We start from the raw sequence: 18690 nt of genomic DNA, 5'->3' as shown, positions 1-18690 counted from the left end.
TGACCCATCATGCAAGGCCTCAGAAACCACCAAGCTGTACTGTGCAGCTACAGTACAAATGCTGTATATTTGTAGGGAAAAGAGTTGAATTTATCATATCCAATGGTTAATATAATAATACATAATAAATACTCATAAATAAATAATAAATCTTCATGTTTCAACTTCTCTGCCATTAACAAACAACTCTATGCAGATTTTGTAAGGTGTGGGTCTATATTTAGCAGACATTAATGTGGTCATTTGTTATTTTGTCATTTGAATCAATCTTTTCGTCAATTAAAGTCTACCTGCCTAAAGTATGGTGGCCTTGAAGGACTTCTAGATCCTTAAAGGGAGGTTGTGCAGTAGTATTGAGATTATTTTTCATATTAATTTTACAACACAAGTATAAATTAAAATCTTTATTCTCAAAACAGTACATTTTGATGCTTTTATTTTGAAGAAAACATAGCTGACCCATAGTTTGCTTTCCATTTTGTTATTGTGGGAATATTCAAGACTCCCCAGAAGCCTCAAATTCATTGTGTATCATTTGGTTTGTGGTAATGAGAGTTTAAAAAATATGTTTGGGAATATGGACTACTAATTATGAACTGAAATGATAAGGGGCTTTAAGGCAGGCCCTGCATTACCTGCCTTAAGGTCTGCATTGTCTTGTAGATGGGCGCTGTGTCTTACATTGCGTGTATCCCTAAATAAATTTGTGTTTAACCAAATCAGGTGGTCACTAGAGGCCCTTCTTTTACCTTCTTTTTAGTTGCTGTTATTATTTCTTATTTGAAGATTGTAAGATTTTATTGGTAAATGTAAAAACAATACAAAGGCAGTGACTCTCAACTTTGGGGTCACAAGATGGTTCAAGATGGTTCAAACAACATGATACCATAAAATCATGTAATTGTCACATTTATATATATCATATGTATCATATATATTATAATTCCAACAATCAAGGAACAAGACTAAGAGTATACAGCCATGCTAGCGGCTGTACTGTACTGAGGCACAGCAGTGCTTTGAGTTAAAACATTAGCATGCTAATATGCTCACAATGACAATGCTATCAAGCATCTTGATTGTGACTCTTAGTGACCTGGAACTCCTCCATAAACCAGAATAGCAGGTATGTTTACCATGTTCACTATCTTAGTCTAGCATGTTTGCGTGCTAACATTTTATAGCCATCAGCAATCCATCCGACAGTTGTCAAGACATTTCACTCAAAACCATGAATAACATAAGTTTAAGGAGGAGTTCCAGGTCACTAAGAGTCACAATCAAGAAGCTGCAGTGGAAGGAACCATTTGTGTGCTGTACATTTATATAGTCCGTCATGTGCAGTCATATAGGAAGTTACATAAGAATCAAATGTGGCTGTGGAAAGTAGAATAGATTTCGAGGTTCTAAGGATATAGAGTGTCGTATGTTGCACAGGCTGATTCTGATCAGCTCCTTACTGAATTGGTACTGTTGTACGCAGAACAGTCTTTTTATGGGTCTGCATGCTTTGTGTGCAAAATGCTTTGTCTTGAGAGTCCAATCCACTTGTGCACAACATCAGTACTTAAAATGACTCTTTTAAAACTGAATGTGTATCTATGTTTTTATTAGGTAACTATTAGGTACTACAAAACTACTAAATAACATTTTGTGTCTGTAAAAAACTAAAAATTATATATATATATTTATGTATACTATACATGTGATTCAATATGACACACAATTAACATACAAACAACATACAGAGAATGTTCAGATAAAGAGCATGCCAATGCAGTCTAACACTGCATTGAGAGTTGTTTTCTAGCACAAGCAAAGAAGATTATCATTACATAACGTTTATAAAAATGGATATACAAATGTATATTCACTTGCCCTAATTGTGACAGCAAAGAAGCCAGCTGGTGTGTTCAGTATGCACAGTCTACAATCCTGCAGTTGATACAGTTGTTACACAAATTATATAAATACACAAAACAAGTAGAGGTTAATATAAGTTGCCTGTATAAAATATAAATATTAGGTCTGCTCATTTCATACGGTTTACATAAAAAATTACACCATCAATGGACCATCAGATTTGTTGCTTCCAAGCTTTTGGTTGCCACAGTGATGACAATAGTAACAGTTTTGACATCAGAATTCTACATGTCTAACTTTATAATATGGTGGAATAAAATTTCAAAGCTGATTCCAGCTCAGTATATGTGACTAAAGGACAGTTCTTCCATCCTCTGGGCTTTGGTCTCCACAAGGTCCATGCTGTCAGACTGGTCCAGCTCTGCTGCATCACTGGTCCAGATCATTGCTGTCGCGACTGCGGGGCCGATAGTGGCGCTGGCAAAACTCCCTGATCCGACCACAGGCCTCCACCATCATCTCCTCTGGCGCCGTCACCACAACGCGAAAGAAATTAGGATACTCAAACGCCTGGGAGAGGACAGAACATGGATACTCTTTGGCACTGAAGTGATTACACATGTCTTTGAATTTTATTCAAAATGTGAGTGTGTAGACAGATGTAGGGACAAATGGATAAATGATAAACGGTGACAGAAACAGGAATGGTGTCTTACTGAGGCAGGCAGACAGAAGACAGACTGCTCGGTCACCAGTTGTTCAGTAAAGTCCACATCGTTCTTAAACTCTGGAAAGTGATCTATGTCAATCCCCACCTGGACAAATATGGACATACACACACAATTTACAATTGCCCCCAGTTTGTAACGCAGGTTTTCTGATAAAAATGTACAGTCTCCAGGCCTAAATAATATAATCCTGATGATCAGGGTTATTTTTTCAGACTTCAGAAAACTCCCTCCAGAGCCAGAAGACATTATACTCTCTGTGATGAGAGAACCGAACTTGATGTGTAAAATCTTTAACTACAAAGTCATCTTGACACAAAAAACTATTTGCATGTGTCCATGTTCAAAATAAACCACACACAATTACTGACCATGAGGTACATTGCTCCTGAAGGCATGACGGGGTTCAGGCCGGGGACGGTGGACAACTCATTGAAACAAATCTCTGAGTTGGACTGAGGAAGAAAAAGATAAACCATCCAATCAGTCTCATGTGATACATACTACAGTAAGGCAGAATAACAATAAATAAAACAAATAAAAAAATGTTAAAAACATAGTACAAGATAACTGAAGACACATTTTGCTTCTAATCTTATGAATGCTACAAAATATATACATTTGCATATTTTAACCAGGAGATTTGAAAATATATCATACTCTTTTAATGTAATTAAAAATACCACATTATGCATAGCAACATGGAGTAGTTGCTGCTGAGCACAAATAACACTATCCAGGTAAGGGTCAGCCAACTGACATGTGTGTCCAGGGAATCATTGAGACAGTGTTTTGATTAAAATGTAAGTCCCAGTAAAATACAGAGAATGTAAGAAGATATCTTGTATGTAGAAAGATATTATTATTATTATTATTATTATTTACCTTGAGAAAGCTGATGGTATTATTGTAAAAGCTTTGAGGTGTGTTGTTGAGGATGCTCTCCAGGGCACCCTGGACGATGCTGCAGGCTCCCAGAATACGTTGGCTCAGTTTCACCAGACCCTGTCGAATCTGCAAAGGAGACATACTGCATGTGTAAATTAGGTAAAAGTAACTGTAATCTATTGGAGTCTTCCTATTCTTTCTCTGTTAAAAGAATGCACAAAAAAGCCTACGTACCTCTGATCCAAATAAATCATTCCTGTCATGGATGAGGATCCATCCCATCCTCCAACCGGGGACCAGCCAGCGTTTAGCCAAGCCGCCACAGGAAAGGATGGGAACATCAGTGCTGAGAGATGCCATGGAAGGACAACTGCAACCTGGGAAAACCTGAGGACAGGAGCAGGAACAAAATGAAATATGTTCAAATGGCAAAAACATCCATGGTCACGGGTCACCATTATGATGAGTGATGGGCTTGATGGTAATGCAAGTTGCTGTCTTCGAATGGAACTCATATTCAAATGGAGGCCATATTTTCGACATGGAAAGTCAAGTACAGTACACAATATGCTTGGCATTCAAGTGGATTAAGTCGCGAGTAGACGACAAAAAAATCCAAAGTCACTCCCATGGGCTTCTTTAAAAATGTCACTGCACGTCATAACTCGTAAACTTGGCACTGACAGACATTTTCACTTCACTACATCAGTAGTCAATATCAGATGAGTGCGTCTTTCAAATGGAGTATTCCCATGAACACAGTTAACACAACCACACTTGTTGGCAACAGTAAGCTTTAGCGGTAATAGGCTCCATGGTAGTGCTTTGGTGCAAACCATGTTGAGCAACAGTCATTTAAAAACCTTGTCAGTGTCAATTTGCATCCATTTATTGTATTTGTATCATACTGTAATTTCAAAAAATTCAATTAGATTCCCAATCTAACAGACTTTGTTCATTTAGTAAACATAAAGATCAAAGAACTTTAAGAGGCTGAAGCAGCATTAACTGACTTTTTTGGCCACTTCAGGGCAGCAGAACAAATTGTGCACACAACATCATTAGCTTATAAAGTGGATATGGCTAACATGTTAGCAAACAGTTGCTTATTTACACATTCAACAGATATGGAGCAACATTAGCATTATGTGAACCAAAAGTGTAAATTTGTGAGCCAAAACCAATACAATGACATGAAAGATGCTAAAACGCTACATAAAACCAAAGGGAACTGCAGAGTGAGGCTAGGGAACCTATTCACATTACACATAGTCATTTGTCTCAAACATTGTACAAACTTTTTCAGTACCTAAGCTTCTTACATATATAAAACAATCATGTTATGCAAGTTTGCTGTATGTCTTTTACAAATATCCCCATGAACACTTTTTTATTTTATTAAGTATAGTTTTTTTAAATTTGATTATATATTGTTTATTCTGGAGGTAAAGAAGAATAAAGAAAGAATAATAGGAGACAGAGAGAGTAGTAGAGTACACGCAGCGAGAGGGTAAGCGAAGGGGTGATGGTTCTGTAAAGCTGGTTCTCATTAAAGCCATTCAGTATCTTTGACGCTGAGCGGGGAACTCCCCGCGTCCTATTGGCCAGACTGCTATGAATGACATAACAGCAATGTACATTTGAAATGTGCCTACAAAGCTCTCCAATTTAAAGCAGTATTCGGCTTGTGGCCTTCTGAGCTCACTTGACATGCAAAGACTCTCCCACTCCTCCCCTCCCTGAAATCAGGCATGGGTTAAGGAAGAGCAGGAATACATTAAAACATGTGATCAGTACAGAGATGTTCAGTTGGGCGCACAAATGTATGAATTAAAAATGTGGGCAAAAAAACACTTCATTCTGCAACTTTATAATAATAATGACTGACTTTACAGCTCGTATACAGGTCATACATCTGCACAGAGCGTACCTTTACTGTACAGGCATGAGTTGTAAAAACATAATTTACTGCTCAGGGTCTTATGGAGGAGAGGGACACGGGGCTAATGCCCCACTGACTGAGCTTTAATTGGCTGGTGCACTTCACAGACACCCTGGCCCCTTAGCCTTCAAACACTCAAGTCATAAAAGAAAGTCCTCACTACCACGCCCCCAACCCAGCTCTCCACCCACCACACGTCCCCCGTTCCTCCCCTGTTTCTGCTGTACCAAAACCCGACATCTGCATTAATTGCAAACATATGCAGGCAAAAAAGTGCAGAGTCATTCTGGTATGCTTGTGTTTAGTGAAATGGTCAGATGGTAGCGGTGGGGGGTTTGTGGATGCACCCAACAACCCCGACTTTAAACCTTTCCGCTCGCACGACACAATTTAAAAGCACAAATGCAAGCCTTCAAAATTCATTCTTCTTTGTGCAACTGATGGAAAGGCACATTTTAGTTTCATTTCTGGAATTCTACTGTACTTAACTTCTGTGACATTTCTGTTATCTTCACCCTGTAACTACAACATCCTCCCTGCACTCAGTAGCGACACGAGACTCTCATGCTCACTCTCCAAGCCTTCTCTTAATAAACCTCATACTCCGATGAATCAACAGACCAAACTTTTATTTGTTTATTTTAATATCACACTACTAATAATTTCTTCAATAGTAGCTATCAAATGAACCAAGATTAAAGCAAAACACTATATAACACTGATTTGTAAAAGAACATAAAGATGAATAAAGACCCAAAACTGAAGTAGGCGAGGTGATATTCAATGAATGCTGAAAGATGCTTTTGGACATCACCTTATCAGAATGTTACCTAAGTGGAAAACTACTGCACTAGATAATTCAACTCTTACCTTATCTCCACTTTTTTTATTGAGCTGGCAAACAGTGTGTGCGTTCCTGCCTGTCTATGTGTCTGTGTAGGAGTCTATGTGCGTGTGTATATCTGTGTACATGTTTGCATGACCTTCAGCTAAAGTTTGACCAGTACAGACTTATCAAGGCCAACACTGATGCCAATGCTTTGGACTGAACGTGCTGACAATGTTGTTTGACACTAGAGATGATAGGAATTTCATCTATGGTGCTCACAGCATTGAAAAATTACATTTGAAAAAGAGGAAGTAGTTCTAAAACTGCTTTTAGCGAGCACTGTGAATTATACAGAGTAAAGATGTATGCAGACTGCAGAAAAAGCAAATTACAAAAGCTGTGCGATGGCATAGAAAGATGTGAGTGTGCACAAACAGATATGGATTTGCTCTAGGCCGCTCGAATTGAGGTACTGTAAGGACGCTTACACTTCATAAATGTACAGAGACGGAGAAAAAGTAGTGGGTCTTGAGTAAAATGACTGAGTTCATCGAGAGCTGTCACCTAGCCACACACTCGTTGCTAGCTGGGGACACTGTTTCTGAGAAAGATGTTGCTGCTGCATCGAGGATGAGGCAGAAATTAGGGATGCACCAATCCAACTTTGTCTCTCCCCATAGCAATTCTGATACCTCAACTCCTACTTTCTCACTGCGTGGAACTCATTGGGATCATTTTCATGTAAAGTAACATGGAGCCAGGGATTGGGGAAATAAACCTTAATCTTAAAAATGTACAGAATAAAGTCAAAATATTTTGAGAAGAATAGTAATGTTATGAGAGGGAATTTGCATTTAGACCGTCATGTGAAAAAAACTGCACTGTGATAAATCATCATTATACTAGAACTGGATGGCACTACATGCTCGCAGCCTGAGTCTAAAATACTATCACCCTGGCCCATGTCCACTGCTTGCCCTTACTGATCTCCCTGCCCCACCCACTCATCCAGCGTACCTGCCTTACTGGTTGCTGCATCCAGGCCTCATTCACAGCACATGGCCCCTAATCCCCCCTGTGCTGATATGGGGTTGTCCACCCACCATCCGGAGCCGGGGCAAATACGACCAAATGAAACACAACCTCTGCTGTCACTGTGGTAAAAAATGTGCCTCACTGGTGTTACAGAGGGCCACGCCTACCTGCCAACCTCTACTTTGTGACTTGTGTTGGTATGCTGAGGTACTCACCATATCGCTGTAGATTTCATCAGCCAGAATGGGAACGCAGTGTCTGGAGGCAACTGAAAAAAACAAGAACCATTTCATTGTTTCACGAAGATGAGGCAAATGCTGTGTTTATTTGATTGTCCAAATGTTCGCCTTGGAGTTCAACTGTGATGCCAATTCAAAGCTTTTGAGGCGTTTTAACTATGTTTCCTACCAAAGCAGAGTGGGCCTGAACTGCAGCTAACCTTTGAGGATCTTCTGTAGGTGTTCCTCGCTGAAGACAGAGCCACAGGGGTTGGATGGATTGGTAACAATCAGACAGGATGTCCTCTCGTCAATCAGGCTCTCCAGGTGTTGCAGGTCAACCTCCCATGACTTCTCTGGCTGCAAATCAAATATGTATCAGGATATCAGGATGAGGGCAGAAACTTTATTGTGTATGATAATACACCCGTGTCCTGATGATGTTCAGGGATAGTTACTATTGCAAACATGAAATAGCAACCTGTGACAGCGAGGTTAAGTTGATGTTGTGTTGGAAAATGTACCAGGAACGTGAATGATATGTCCTGCCAGTATAAGGTTAACAGTTATACAGTACATCTTTCTCAACTGCCGCTGACCAAGGCCTTGAACCTCTGGTTTTTCGTTCGTTGTAATTAATGAGTGGCCTCATTCACACGTCTTCTCCTATGATGCCTGTTTAGGATGTTTTACATCACTGCTGTGTCATTCCATTGGTCTGAGGTCAGTTGAATATGTGAAATATTTCTTTGCTTGGGAGAGAGGTTAACACCCAATTAAAATGACTGCACCAGATATACTGATTTACTAGATTTGAATGTGTCCAAAGGCCTGGTAGTAAGGTCTCTATATACTTATGTGGTAGAATGTTTTAAGATTGAATTTGATTAACAGCTTGAGATCTGCTTCCCATCTGTGGAGTCTTAAAGCTCATACTGAACCACTAACTGTATACATCTTGACTCCTGCAGCTGGAAAAGATGGAAAATTGCACGACATGAGAAGAGAAACCTGAGAAAAAAATAATGAGAAAAGACTAAATCTAATGTAATGCCAGTGATGCATTAAAACAACTATGACCTATAGTCTGTATTATCAAAAAAGGCCTCTTCTGTAATGTATGACTATGACAACATGCAATTTTTGATTACACAAAATATAAATTCATCACCTTGAAGGAGCACTCAGCAAGTATGCTTGTTTGCCATCAAACCCAGAGTCAGACAATCAAATTTCTTTGCATTCAGTATTGAGGTAGATCCAGGACATGTTAAGCCTTGCTAATGACAAAAAAACTGGGAGCAGTAGGAAACTGCTAGCCTAGCTTTGTCAAAATCAACTTCCAACACCTCCAAAACTGTCTTATTTACACATTGTATTTTGCTAGTTAGCAAGCTGGTCAGTTATCCACTAAAGAAACAATTGGGTTTTGCTAATAGTAGAGTTAACAAAAATTTTGCTCATGGTAGTGTTCAGTTTGCAAACCTGGCACCTGACTCGGTAGATGGCACAATTATTCTCAGTGGCTAACTGCAGTATTGCAACCAAACATTCCTTGTGTGCATCTTAAGCTGCACAAATTCCAAATAATTACAGTTTGTATTATGAATTTTAAAACCATGAAGATTTTACATTTGCAAAATCTTCCCAGAACTAAGAAAAGTCGTTGTTATTATGTGCGTGACAGCATCTCAATGTAAAGTCTATGGCCAAGGAAAAAGACACTATGTGGTGTGAGCCACACAACACACAAGAAAGTCAGGAAGAGAAAAGCTTTGTTTTTGTATGCACCATGCCTCTAACTTACGACTGAGTTATCAGATTATGATGGTTTCTGTGGCTTTTACTATCTTTTAAGACTTTTAACAAGGAAGTAGTGTACTGTAATATAGCTGAGCTGACAGCAGTGCTTTCAGTCACCAGTGAGGAGAGCTCCATTGCTAAAAGGTACTGATTCGGTCAGTGACAATTGTGATTCAGTAATGATATAGTCAGTTCACTTTGAAAATTTGCTAATAAAGATTCATTCGAACATGTACTAAACACCTCTAGCAACCAGTTGTTGTTGGATAAAGCTCCAACACATTCTACATTTTCACAAAGACAGCTTTGGAGTTGTTAGAAGGCATATTGTTTGTAGGCTAGCAGTGTATGGCTATAGTATAAGAACTAGATACCGGACTCCAAGATAGTGCCTATTCATTTCAATAAACAATGCTTGCTGAGTGCATGAGCCAAAAAAGTTTTCTAGCTTCCAGGTTTGCTTCTGCGTTGTGGGGGCCACTGCACACGACAGTGCCCACACATTCCCACTCAGCCCATAGACTTTACATTGGGATGACATCATGCAAATAAAAATAGCTTTTCTAGGCTATGGCAAAAAAATAGATTAAAATTCATAATATAAAGAGTAATAACTGACTTGCAGTTCAAGCTGTCCGGTCAACAGTTTTACAGACGCCTCTTTTATAATGGTGGTCTATGGGGGAAATGCTTTTTGGACCGCAAGGATATTGAGGGGATATTTCCAATGCAATACCACAAATGGCCACTGGGAAAAATTGGCAGCAAGGTTGATTGGCGGCGCCGTATCCAGCTCTCTTAATACATCCATGCTTCCAACAGCTATCAAGCTAGCTATTGAGACTTTCAATCAAGAAATGACTCCAGATGCTCCTGAAACCACAATAGCATGTTCCAGTTTTATATTACTACACATGCTAAATAAGGTACAAACTAAGACAGCTTTGGTTGTTAAACGTTATATTTCCTAAAACGTTGAAATAGATTTTATCTTGCAAATTGAAAGGTAGGTACAGTGAGTGTCTATGTTTATAACAAAAAGAGAAAAGAGAATAAATAGTATGGGCGATGGTTCCCCCTCCTACTTACCAGCAGGTTGTAGAGTTTGACCTCGATGCCCATGGACACTGCCAGAGTCTTATATAAGGAGAAGCCTGGACATGGGACCAAAATGTTGTCCCCTGGGTTACATAGGACACTGATCGCAAGGTCAATGGCCTGACTGCAGCCACTGGTCAAAATCACATCCTGGAAGGGAGGGTGGGCGCACTTTACTTTTAAGAGCATACACATCAAAACCATAAATCTATGCTAATACCAACACCCTACAGTTTCTATTCTTTGACTTGAACAAAGTCACTGTAACAAAAGTGTGAAAGGAAAAATGTGTTAGCAAAGGTATGAGGGGTATTAGGAGTTCGCACCTCTGCCTCTAGAGGAGCCTCAGGGCAGCTGTAAAAGTTGGCCACTGCCTGCCGGCTCTTCAGATAACCTGCCGATGGACACAGAGAAGATATACGCAGAGATACATTAAACTCACAGATAGTGAAAAATCAAAACGTATGATTGCCACTACATTTCCTCCCTTTGGAGCAGAACATCACTTGGGGTTGGTAAACATGAGCACACAGTATGTGATTTACTGACTTTATACACTTTCTGGTTGCTAAATTTCTCAATACATGTTAAAGGTGACAACATGTAGTCACCTAATGTGGCTGTAAACCACCAAAATATCTCATCTTTATGCATCTGTACTTCTGCTTTTAAAGCTAACGTGAAATTATATTTCTTTCCTTTGTGCATTTAAAGATGTTTGCTTTGGATTTAGTTAGTTTGCTGGTTAGTGTGATTCACCAATGGAAGGAGCATAGCCGTTGTATTTTTGGGAGTCTATGGCGTTTTTCATGGCCTGAAGCACTGCATCATCTGTAGGCAGGTTTCCAAACACAGTGGGATCCCCTGAGGAACAGATGTGATAGTAAGCAATCAGCCAACAGTGAGAGAAAGCAAAGATCAAGCATTAAATGAATGTCAAGCGTCAACATCCCTCTAGACATTAAAAAAATACAAGTCATAGAATAAAGGGCACATAAATATGTAAGACACTGTATATATCTCTAAAAGATAAAAAGCTAGTAGAATTGTTGTAAAACAAAAATAAATACATCATGTACATGTATTTACAATCATTACAATAATTACGAATTGAAAATCTGCACTGCAAGTAAGCAACAAAGTGGTATCTCTAGAAGTTTTTAAATCACCAATTTAGTCATGCAGAAACCCTCTCACCTATGGAAAGTGCGATCATGGGTTTATCCGGGTTCGGGGTGAGCTTCATCCCATCCACAATGGCCCTGATGGGATTGAGCGTGTTGTTGGCCATCTCTGAGGGCTTCACCTCCCATCTCTGCCTGCGGCTCTTGGCTTTGGCAGGATACAAACTGCCATTCACGCTGACATGGTGGATGCCATTCCCGTGTACTCCCTTCCCATTGACTCCGTTCCCATTCAGGCTTTTGGCATTGACAGTGCTTTTGCCATTGACTCCATTCCCACTCATCTGAACCAAGTAAGACTTGTTATCCATCCTGGAACTGATGAAAATGGTGGATAATGCGTGTTAGAGCAGCAAAATATTGGGATATTTCCCGTGATGGAAAGTTTAAAATGTACTCAATACTGTACATAAGTTTAATCTTGAGGTACTTATGCTTTACTTGAGTATTAATGTTGTGCTACTTTATACTTTTTCTCCACTACAATTCAGGTACTCAAAATTAGCTCCCCTTCAACCAACTACAACCTTAACAACTCCTTCGCCTATAAAATATGCAATAATGTAACATTCTGAAAGGGCCCATTCTGCATGAGTACTTTTACTTTTGATACATGTGGTAGGCTACATTTTGTTGCTAATACTTCAGTACTTTTACTTACATAAAATTTTGAATGCAGGACCTTTGTTTGTAATCGAGTATTTTTTTTTAACAGAAGGATATTGCTTACTTAAGTAGAGGATCTGAATATTTCTTCCAAAAGTGGACTTTTTTTTTGGCAATGCTGATGCACAACTGCAAAAAACTGCCTCAAAATAGTTGTTTTAAGCATAAAAGAATATAATTAAGAATAAAGATTAATTCAAATATTCTTATGAATATATTTTTTAAAAAGCTTTTTTAGTCATCAAAATGCTATTGGTCATCATTCGGCATATTCTGAGATTATTATCAGATGAATTTATTAGGCAGACTTCCTCCTTCATTCTGCTGAGTTCTCAAAATGTTATTAAATTTTTTCAATCATCCAAATGTCATTCTGTTCTAACTGTTTGTGTTACCCTCTTCATTGAACCCGACAGAGAGGTGATTCAACGAAGTCGCTCAAAACGGGGTGTTAAAAAGTCCATATTCTCAAGTCTTACATAAATAATCAATTTATCTTTGCGTAAAACAATATATCCCCCAAACATGAACAAAAAAGGTGAACATTTTGAAAACATGCATTTAATTATCAAGCAACTCGATTCATAGTTCATTTGTTTAATATCAGACCATTCATTGAAATGATAAAAACTTATATTTGTACTTACCTCATTAAATATTCAATAGAAAGTCTCTCCAAAAGGCAGCGCAGGTTAATTACGTTTACACAAACTGGACAGTATTGGATGTTTTTATACAGTTTTATAGCAAGATCCCCGAAAATGGGTTGAGCCCTTCCCGTATTTCCATTGGTGGAGGCTGAGGGTTGTACCATTACACCCCTCTAACATCACTAACCAGAACCATACCACCTCAAACCCGGCATCAATTGCCGGCTGGAGGAGGAGACAGTGGGACGGGGTACGTCAAAATAGGGAGGGTTTAAATTGAAAAGTAAGTAATGTTCAACTAGTGTATGTACCTTTGTTTTGCTGAAAACAATGAAATACTGTTAATGTTTGGAAATATATCAATTAAAAGGTAACAAATAGGCTACCCCTCCCCCAGTTGAGAGCCTTTCTTCAAAAGAAATTAAATTGTACTTTACTTAAATATTTCCATTTCATATTACTTTATAGTTAACATTTATTATTATTATTAACATTTATTTGACAACAAGAATTTACAATTTCCGATTTTACATTAAAAAAACATATGATGGGCATACATATACATATGATGCAATGTTATAGGCTAGATTAAAGGTTATATTGATAACATTTTTATGTAGACAAATATTTTTTTAAATTATACATCCACAGAGCTTTGAGAAAAGTGCACAATAAAAGTATCACTTTTCCTAAAAAAATAATATTATGATTGTGAATTAATAATTTAAAAAATTTTGAAGGGTCCAAAATGAATGTTTTGTTTATCTCTGTGTGAGATGTCTGATGTTTGGTTCCTTCTTCTAACAGCCAGACATTGGTATCACGTGGTACAGTTGCCAGTTAGTGGCGGAAAAAACGGACACTGACATTAGCACATATTAGCTATCTTAGCTTAATAGTCCAAACAACAATAACCCATAAAATTACAGTTCTGCATATTTAGTCCTTACAACCTTAACTAGTGTGTTGTCACTGGTTAGATTATCAAAATTAGAAAAATAACAGCTTCAATCCCTGAGGAGCTATGTTAGCATTAGTGGCGGTTGCATCCAGTTACCTAAGTTATAGTTATAGTTATAGTTCCCCCAAACAATGGTTATAACAAAGATGCGTTCAAGAGGGGATTTAACCGTGGGGTTTCTGTGCTCAGCATCAGGTCATTTTACAATTCAATTTTATTTATATAGCGCCAATTCATAATAGAAGTTATCTCATTGCACTTTTCCTATAGCGCAGGTCTAGATGTACTCTTTATAATATTATTTACAGAGACCCAACAAATCCCACCATGAGCAAGCACTTGGTGACAGTGGCAAGAAAAAACTTCCTTTTCACAGGCAGAAACCTTGGGCAGAACCAGACTCAGTGGTGGGCGGCCATCCACCACGGCTGTGTTAGGTTTACAGTCCCTTTGAATGACATAATGCCAGTGAAAGCCAAGAAAGTCCTCTAAGAGTAATAGTGAGAATAGAGAAAAGTGGTTAAAAAAATGGAGCAATAAAAACTGAATGGTAATGTTGTACTTTTGCAGAGATTATAAAAAACATTATTTTATTTTTCATTATTGACAAATCCCATGAAAAGACCAAAAACAACCATGAATTTATTCTATAGAATACAGTTCTAGGGCACAAGAACATAAAATTAAATCAGGCTTACACTACACAGAAGAAATTCATTGCTGGTTTTCCTCTTAATAGGATTTAATAATAATAAGAAGAAGAACATTATCTTTTAATGTAAATCCATTCTTGTGACCAGGGATATAACCTTTTTGTGGACCCTTTTATTGTCCTTTATACCTCAACAACAAATACAAAACATGTCCGAGAATCCCCAACCTGTATCTGGTACACTAGACATGAGCACATGACAAGTTTAAATTGTTTGAAAGAATGTTCTGGCTGCTTGTGTGGCCCTTAAGTTTGATCTCAGCTTTCATCCAAAACTGCAAAGTCATTGTCTGGTACTCCATGAAGGGGGGACCACTCAGTTTCATTTATCAGCTTGGTGGGGGAGTCAACATGCACTTACTAGAAGTAGTCAAAACTTTGGCATTACTTGCAAAGCTAAAGGGATCATTTACATGCTATGATGTCACAAACTTAAGGCAAAGCACAAAGGCCATTAACAGTGCATGTTAATGAATGTAATTCTCATTTCATGGGCAGTAATTTGGAGGTTTAATAAGGTGGTCTCGTGACCAGAAAGTCTCCAGTATGAATCTCCAGACCAGTAGGTTAAATGTGATTGAGGAAATCGGATGAGTGACTCTGTCACCTACACAGAGATCTACCATTAACAAGCAAGACACTGACCCACCAACTACACCAGTGGAGTTGCTTAGTGGCCAACACAACAGCTCCCAGTTCAGAATGGGAAGCAGGACAGAACCATTTACGGAAAAGAGGAGTGAGACCAGTCATTTAAAAAAAAAAAAAGAATAATATTTAATACATGTGAAGTCCCAACTGGCTGCAAATGACAAAAAACAAAAACCACAGCCTATGGAAGCAAATAAGGGTCATTAATATTTTGATCTTGTGAAATGATGTTCACAAATATTTTCACAGCCTGCAGTTGTATATCACATTTTGTGTGCACTTGAAAAAAATTGCATGCACGTATCTGAATGTAAAAATAAATGTTCTCACAAATTCAAGTTTGTGAATGTGTTATAAAGTTTTGTAGCTGTATAAATATTTGTGTATGCATAGTTAAAATTTGTGCAGGAATATTTTCAACAATGAGGTTTCACAAAGTCAGAGAGATGGACACATACATTTCCTATTATGTGTATGTGACACTGAAGTTACAAGCACGTAGTTTGACCCTGTTTTTACACCTGACCTGACTAGCCAATCAGCATGTTGCCCACTGACCATCCAATCAGAGGAAGTCAAACTGTCCAATCAGGGGACAAAAGGTTCTGTCTGTCTGAATATTTCTCTCCTATAGACTTGCACTGAATTAATTCTCAAAAATACGGAACAAAAGTGTGTCCCATTCAATCAGTTCAATATGGAACACGTCTACGAATACAATTCTGTATTTTATGGGAAAATTCCATATTTTATGGGACGGTTGGCAACCCTACTCAGACTGCATCACTAGCTACATTGTCTGGCTAGCTCTAGCGACAGCGTGTTCGCAAGCATCTGCTAATCCAGTTTTAACACGTGTCCGTGTTAGCTGCTTCCCAGCTCTTTCTGCCGGAGCTCCCCGGTGCACTCCCTTCCGTGATGGGAGGGTCGGGACGGACAAGTCCGTTCGAGCTCTCCCTGCTGATCCCATCATCCTGCCGCTCACAGATTGTTATCCGGCATAGGTGCAGCTCTGTGGCCCTCTCTCCGCCTGGTTAGACAGGGCACTGTGACTCGAACCCGGGTTGCTGCAGTAAGGACTCGGCCTTAATGGTACGCGCTCTACCAGGTGAGGTACTGGGGCGCCCTGTGTCCCATTTTGATATGCTGCTGCATCGCATTGAGAGCTGTGACTTTACAGTGTTTGAAAAAATTAGTGTGCAATTGTTCACAGTATAAATAATGTGTCCATTGTGCAGAGCAAAGCCTGCTAAAGCTAAAATAAAGACAAAACTTTATACAAACGAGCAGCTGCCCTTTATTTATGACTGTTTTGGGAAGCCCCTCACCGCCTCAAATAGCACTAGGTGTATTTTAAATTTGACTTCTGTTTGCTCCGGGTTTACTTGAGCTGAGCTAGCATGTCGACAACTACTGCTCCATGTCATGTCCTGCTCTGCTCCTTAGTTCAGGTTCTTCTTTGTTTTATGTTTTTTTGTCGATGTTTCCTGTTTTATTTATTTTCCTGTTTTATTATCTCCTCTCCTCACTTCCTGTCATTGTGTGTTTTCCTCCAGTTTTGATTGTTTGCCCCACTTTAATTAGTTCCACCTGTGTCTTGTTATCTCCCCTCACCTAAGTTTTTAGTCGGTGTGGTTTCACTTATTCATTTTGAAAGAGCAACGGCCAACGGGGAAACTCCAACACTTGACCGACCGATGGTGTAACTTCATCACTCAAATATAGGGCTGGCCCCCACTTTGCTGCAGTCCAGCCAAATAAGGTAGTTGAATTCTGGGCTTTCCTGCATAAGACAAATTACACTTCAGTGTTAAGTTGCTACTGTATTAACAAAAGACCAAAGGGGGGTGCAGGCTGAGGTTCTGGAACAAGTTGAGTTCCCATGTGAGTTGAGGTGTGACTCCCCACTAGGCTGAGCTCTCCTGAACAACAGCAAAGGATTTCACCCACAGGGGTCTATTACCCAATGTAAATATTTTGTTTCAACACAGGGGTTAGTGTCATACAGAAAGGCAGGCACTTAATCAAGATACACAAAGACAATATCAAGATAAAAATAAAACAAACTTTTTTTCTTCTACACCATCCAAATAGTTTTTGAGATTTTTGAGATTGTCATATGCATTAAAATGCCACTTGTGCATTTCCATACAATAAAAAAGCTTGTGCCCTGGCTGCTCTCCAATCAACATGTATAACGTATACAGTTGCTATCACACAGTTACACAGACACACAGCATTACAGTATAAACAACTAAAAGAAATCAGTAGACTTGCTTATCTTGTTCAATATTACAGGCCCACCCCATGGTCCCAAACTCAGGAATGGGCTGAACACATTGTTACAGTAAAAAAAAAAGTCTGAATACTTACAGTCTGAAGCTGCTAAAATCGCATTAAAAAAAAATCCATACAGTGGCTTTAAAAACAAAGGAGAAAACATGCAGTGTTACTTCATCAGGTGGGAACATGCAACATCCCATGCATCTGATGCAATACTGATACGAGGAAAAACCCAGTAAACATTCACAGCTAGTACATCTGAATAAATAAATAAATACAAGCCTTAAACAGAAAATCCACCCTCACATTTTAATTTGTTAATCTGAAGCATTTTCTGATGAATTCTAATAAAACTGTTGGACTGCTGGATGTAACAGCTCAAACAGAAATTCTATGTGCCCACAGAGCCAGTCACTAATAATATGAGGGCATCATCAACTCAAGCATGATGCTGTGATTTCCATTTTGTCTATAATATATATATATAATATATTAGCTTCATTGTCTAAAATACTGTGAATGTCATCATATAAATTATGTTTTAAGGTGGATTTTCCTTTTAATAGGGTCTTGTATAAAGACACACACCCCTTGGAACTTTGTACCCTGCCATAGCACTGTATCGCCTTGCCAAGAGCCTTGGTCATTCTCTCAATAATGTAATTTTTATCAACAAAATTTACTACAGGTATCAAAAGTAAAAGTACTCAACATGCAGAAAATGGTATCTGTCAGTATTTTGCTATTATACAGTGGTGTGAAAAAGTGTTTGCCCCCTTCCTGATTTCTTATTTTTTTGCATGTTTGTCACATTTAAATGTTTCAGATCATCAAACAAATAAATAAATTTAAATATTAGTCAAAGATGACACAAGTAAACACAAAATGCAGTTTTTAAATGAAGGCTGTTATTATTAAGGGAAAACAAAATCCAAACCTACATGGCCCTGTGTGAAATAGTGATTACCCCCTAAACCTAATAACTGGTTGGGCCACCCTTAGCAGCAACAACTGCAATCAAGCGTTTGCGATAACTTGCAATGAGTCTTTTACAGCGCTGTGGAGGAATTTTGGCCCACTCATCTTTGCAGAATTGTTGTAATTCAGCCACATTGGAGGGTTTTCGAGCATGAACTGCCTTTTAAAGGTCACGCCACAGCATCTCAATAGGATTCAGGT

The 18690-nt window shown here is 38.7% G+C and overlaps 1 protein-coding gene across 2 annotated transcripts; it reads right to left on the bottom strand.

The window, feature by feature from the left end:
- Positions 1-1592: 1592 nt before the first annotated feature.
- tat (tyrosine aminotransferase) lies at positions 1593-17621 on the bottom strand. Of its 2 annotated transcripts, none has more exons than XM_044192326.1 (12): positions 17602-17621; positions 11602-11906; positions 11164-11268; positions 10731-10798; positions 10396-10554; positions 7725-7863; positions 7501-7553; positions 3714-3866; positions 3477-3605; positions 2963-3046; positions 2580-2678; positions 1593-2433 (listed from the first exon to the last, which is right to left on the bottom strand). In XM_044192326.1, the coding sequence occupies exons 2-12, from the start codon at positions 11897-11899 to the stop codon at positions 2293-2295; spliced, it is 1428 nt and encodes a 475-aa protein (XP_044048261.1). In that variant the 5' UTR covers positions 11900-11906; positions 17602-17621; the 3' UTR covers positions 1593-2292. The 2 variants fall into 2 exon arrangements, with proteins under 2 accessions (XP_044048261.1, XP_044048260.1); XM_044192325.1 differs by lacking the exon at positions 17602-17621 and adding an exon at positions 12902-13057.
- Between the last annotated feature and the right edge of the window lie 1069 nt (positions 17622-18690).

The sequence above is a fragment of the Siniperca chuatsi genome, linkage group LG4, assembly GCF_020085105.1.
Source record: "Siniperca chuatsi isolate FFG_IHB_CAS linkage group LG4, ASM2008510v1, whole genome shotgun sequence".
NCBI classification, from domain to species: Eukaryota; Metazoa; Chordata; class Actinopteri; order Centrarchiformes; family Sinipercidae; genus Siniperca; species Siniperca chuatsi.
This window is presented reverse-complemented; position numbering and strand designations above follow the sequence as displayed.

Bases quoted from the DNA above. Each gene is read 5' to 3' on its own strand.
- tat (XM_044192325.1), bottom strand. The intron at 7,864-10,395 runs GTAAGTAGGAGG...TTTGATTTGCAG, and splicing joins TCAAACTCTACAACCTGCTG to CCAGAGAAGTCATGGGAGGT. The intron at 7,554-7,724 runs GTTAGCTGCAGT...TGTTTTTTTCAG, and splicing joins CCTACAGAAGATCCTCAAAG to TTGCCTCCAGACACTGCGTT.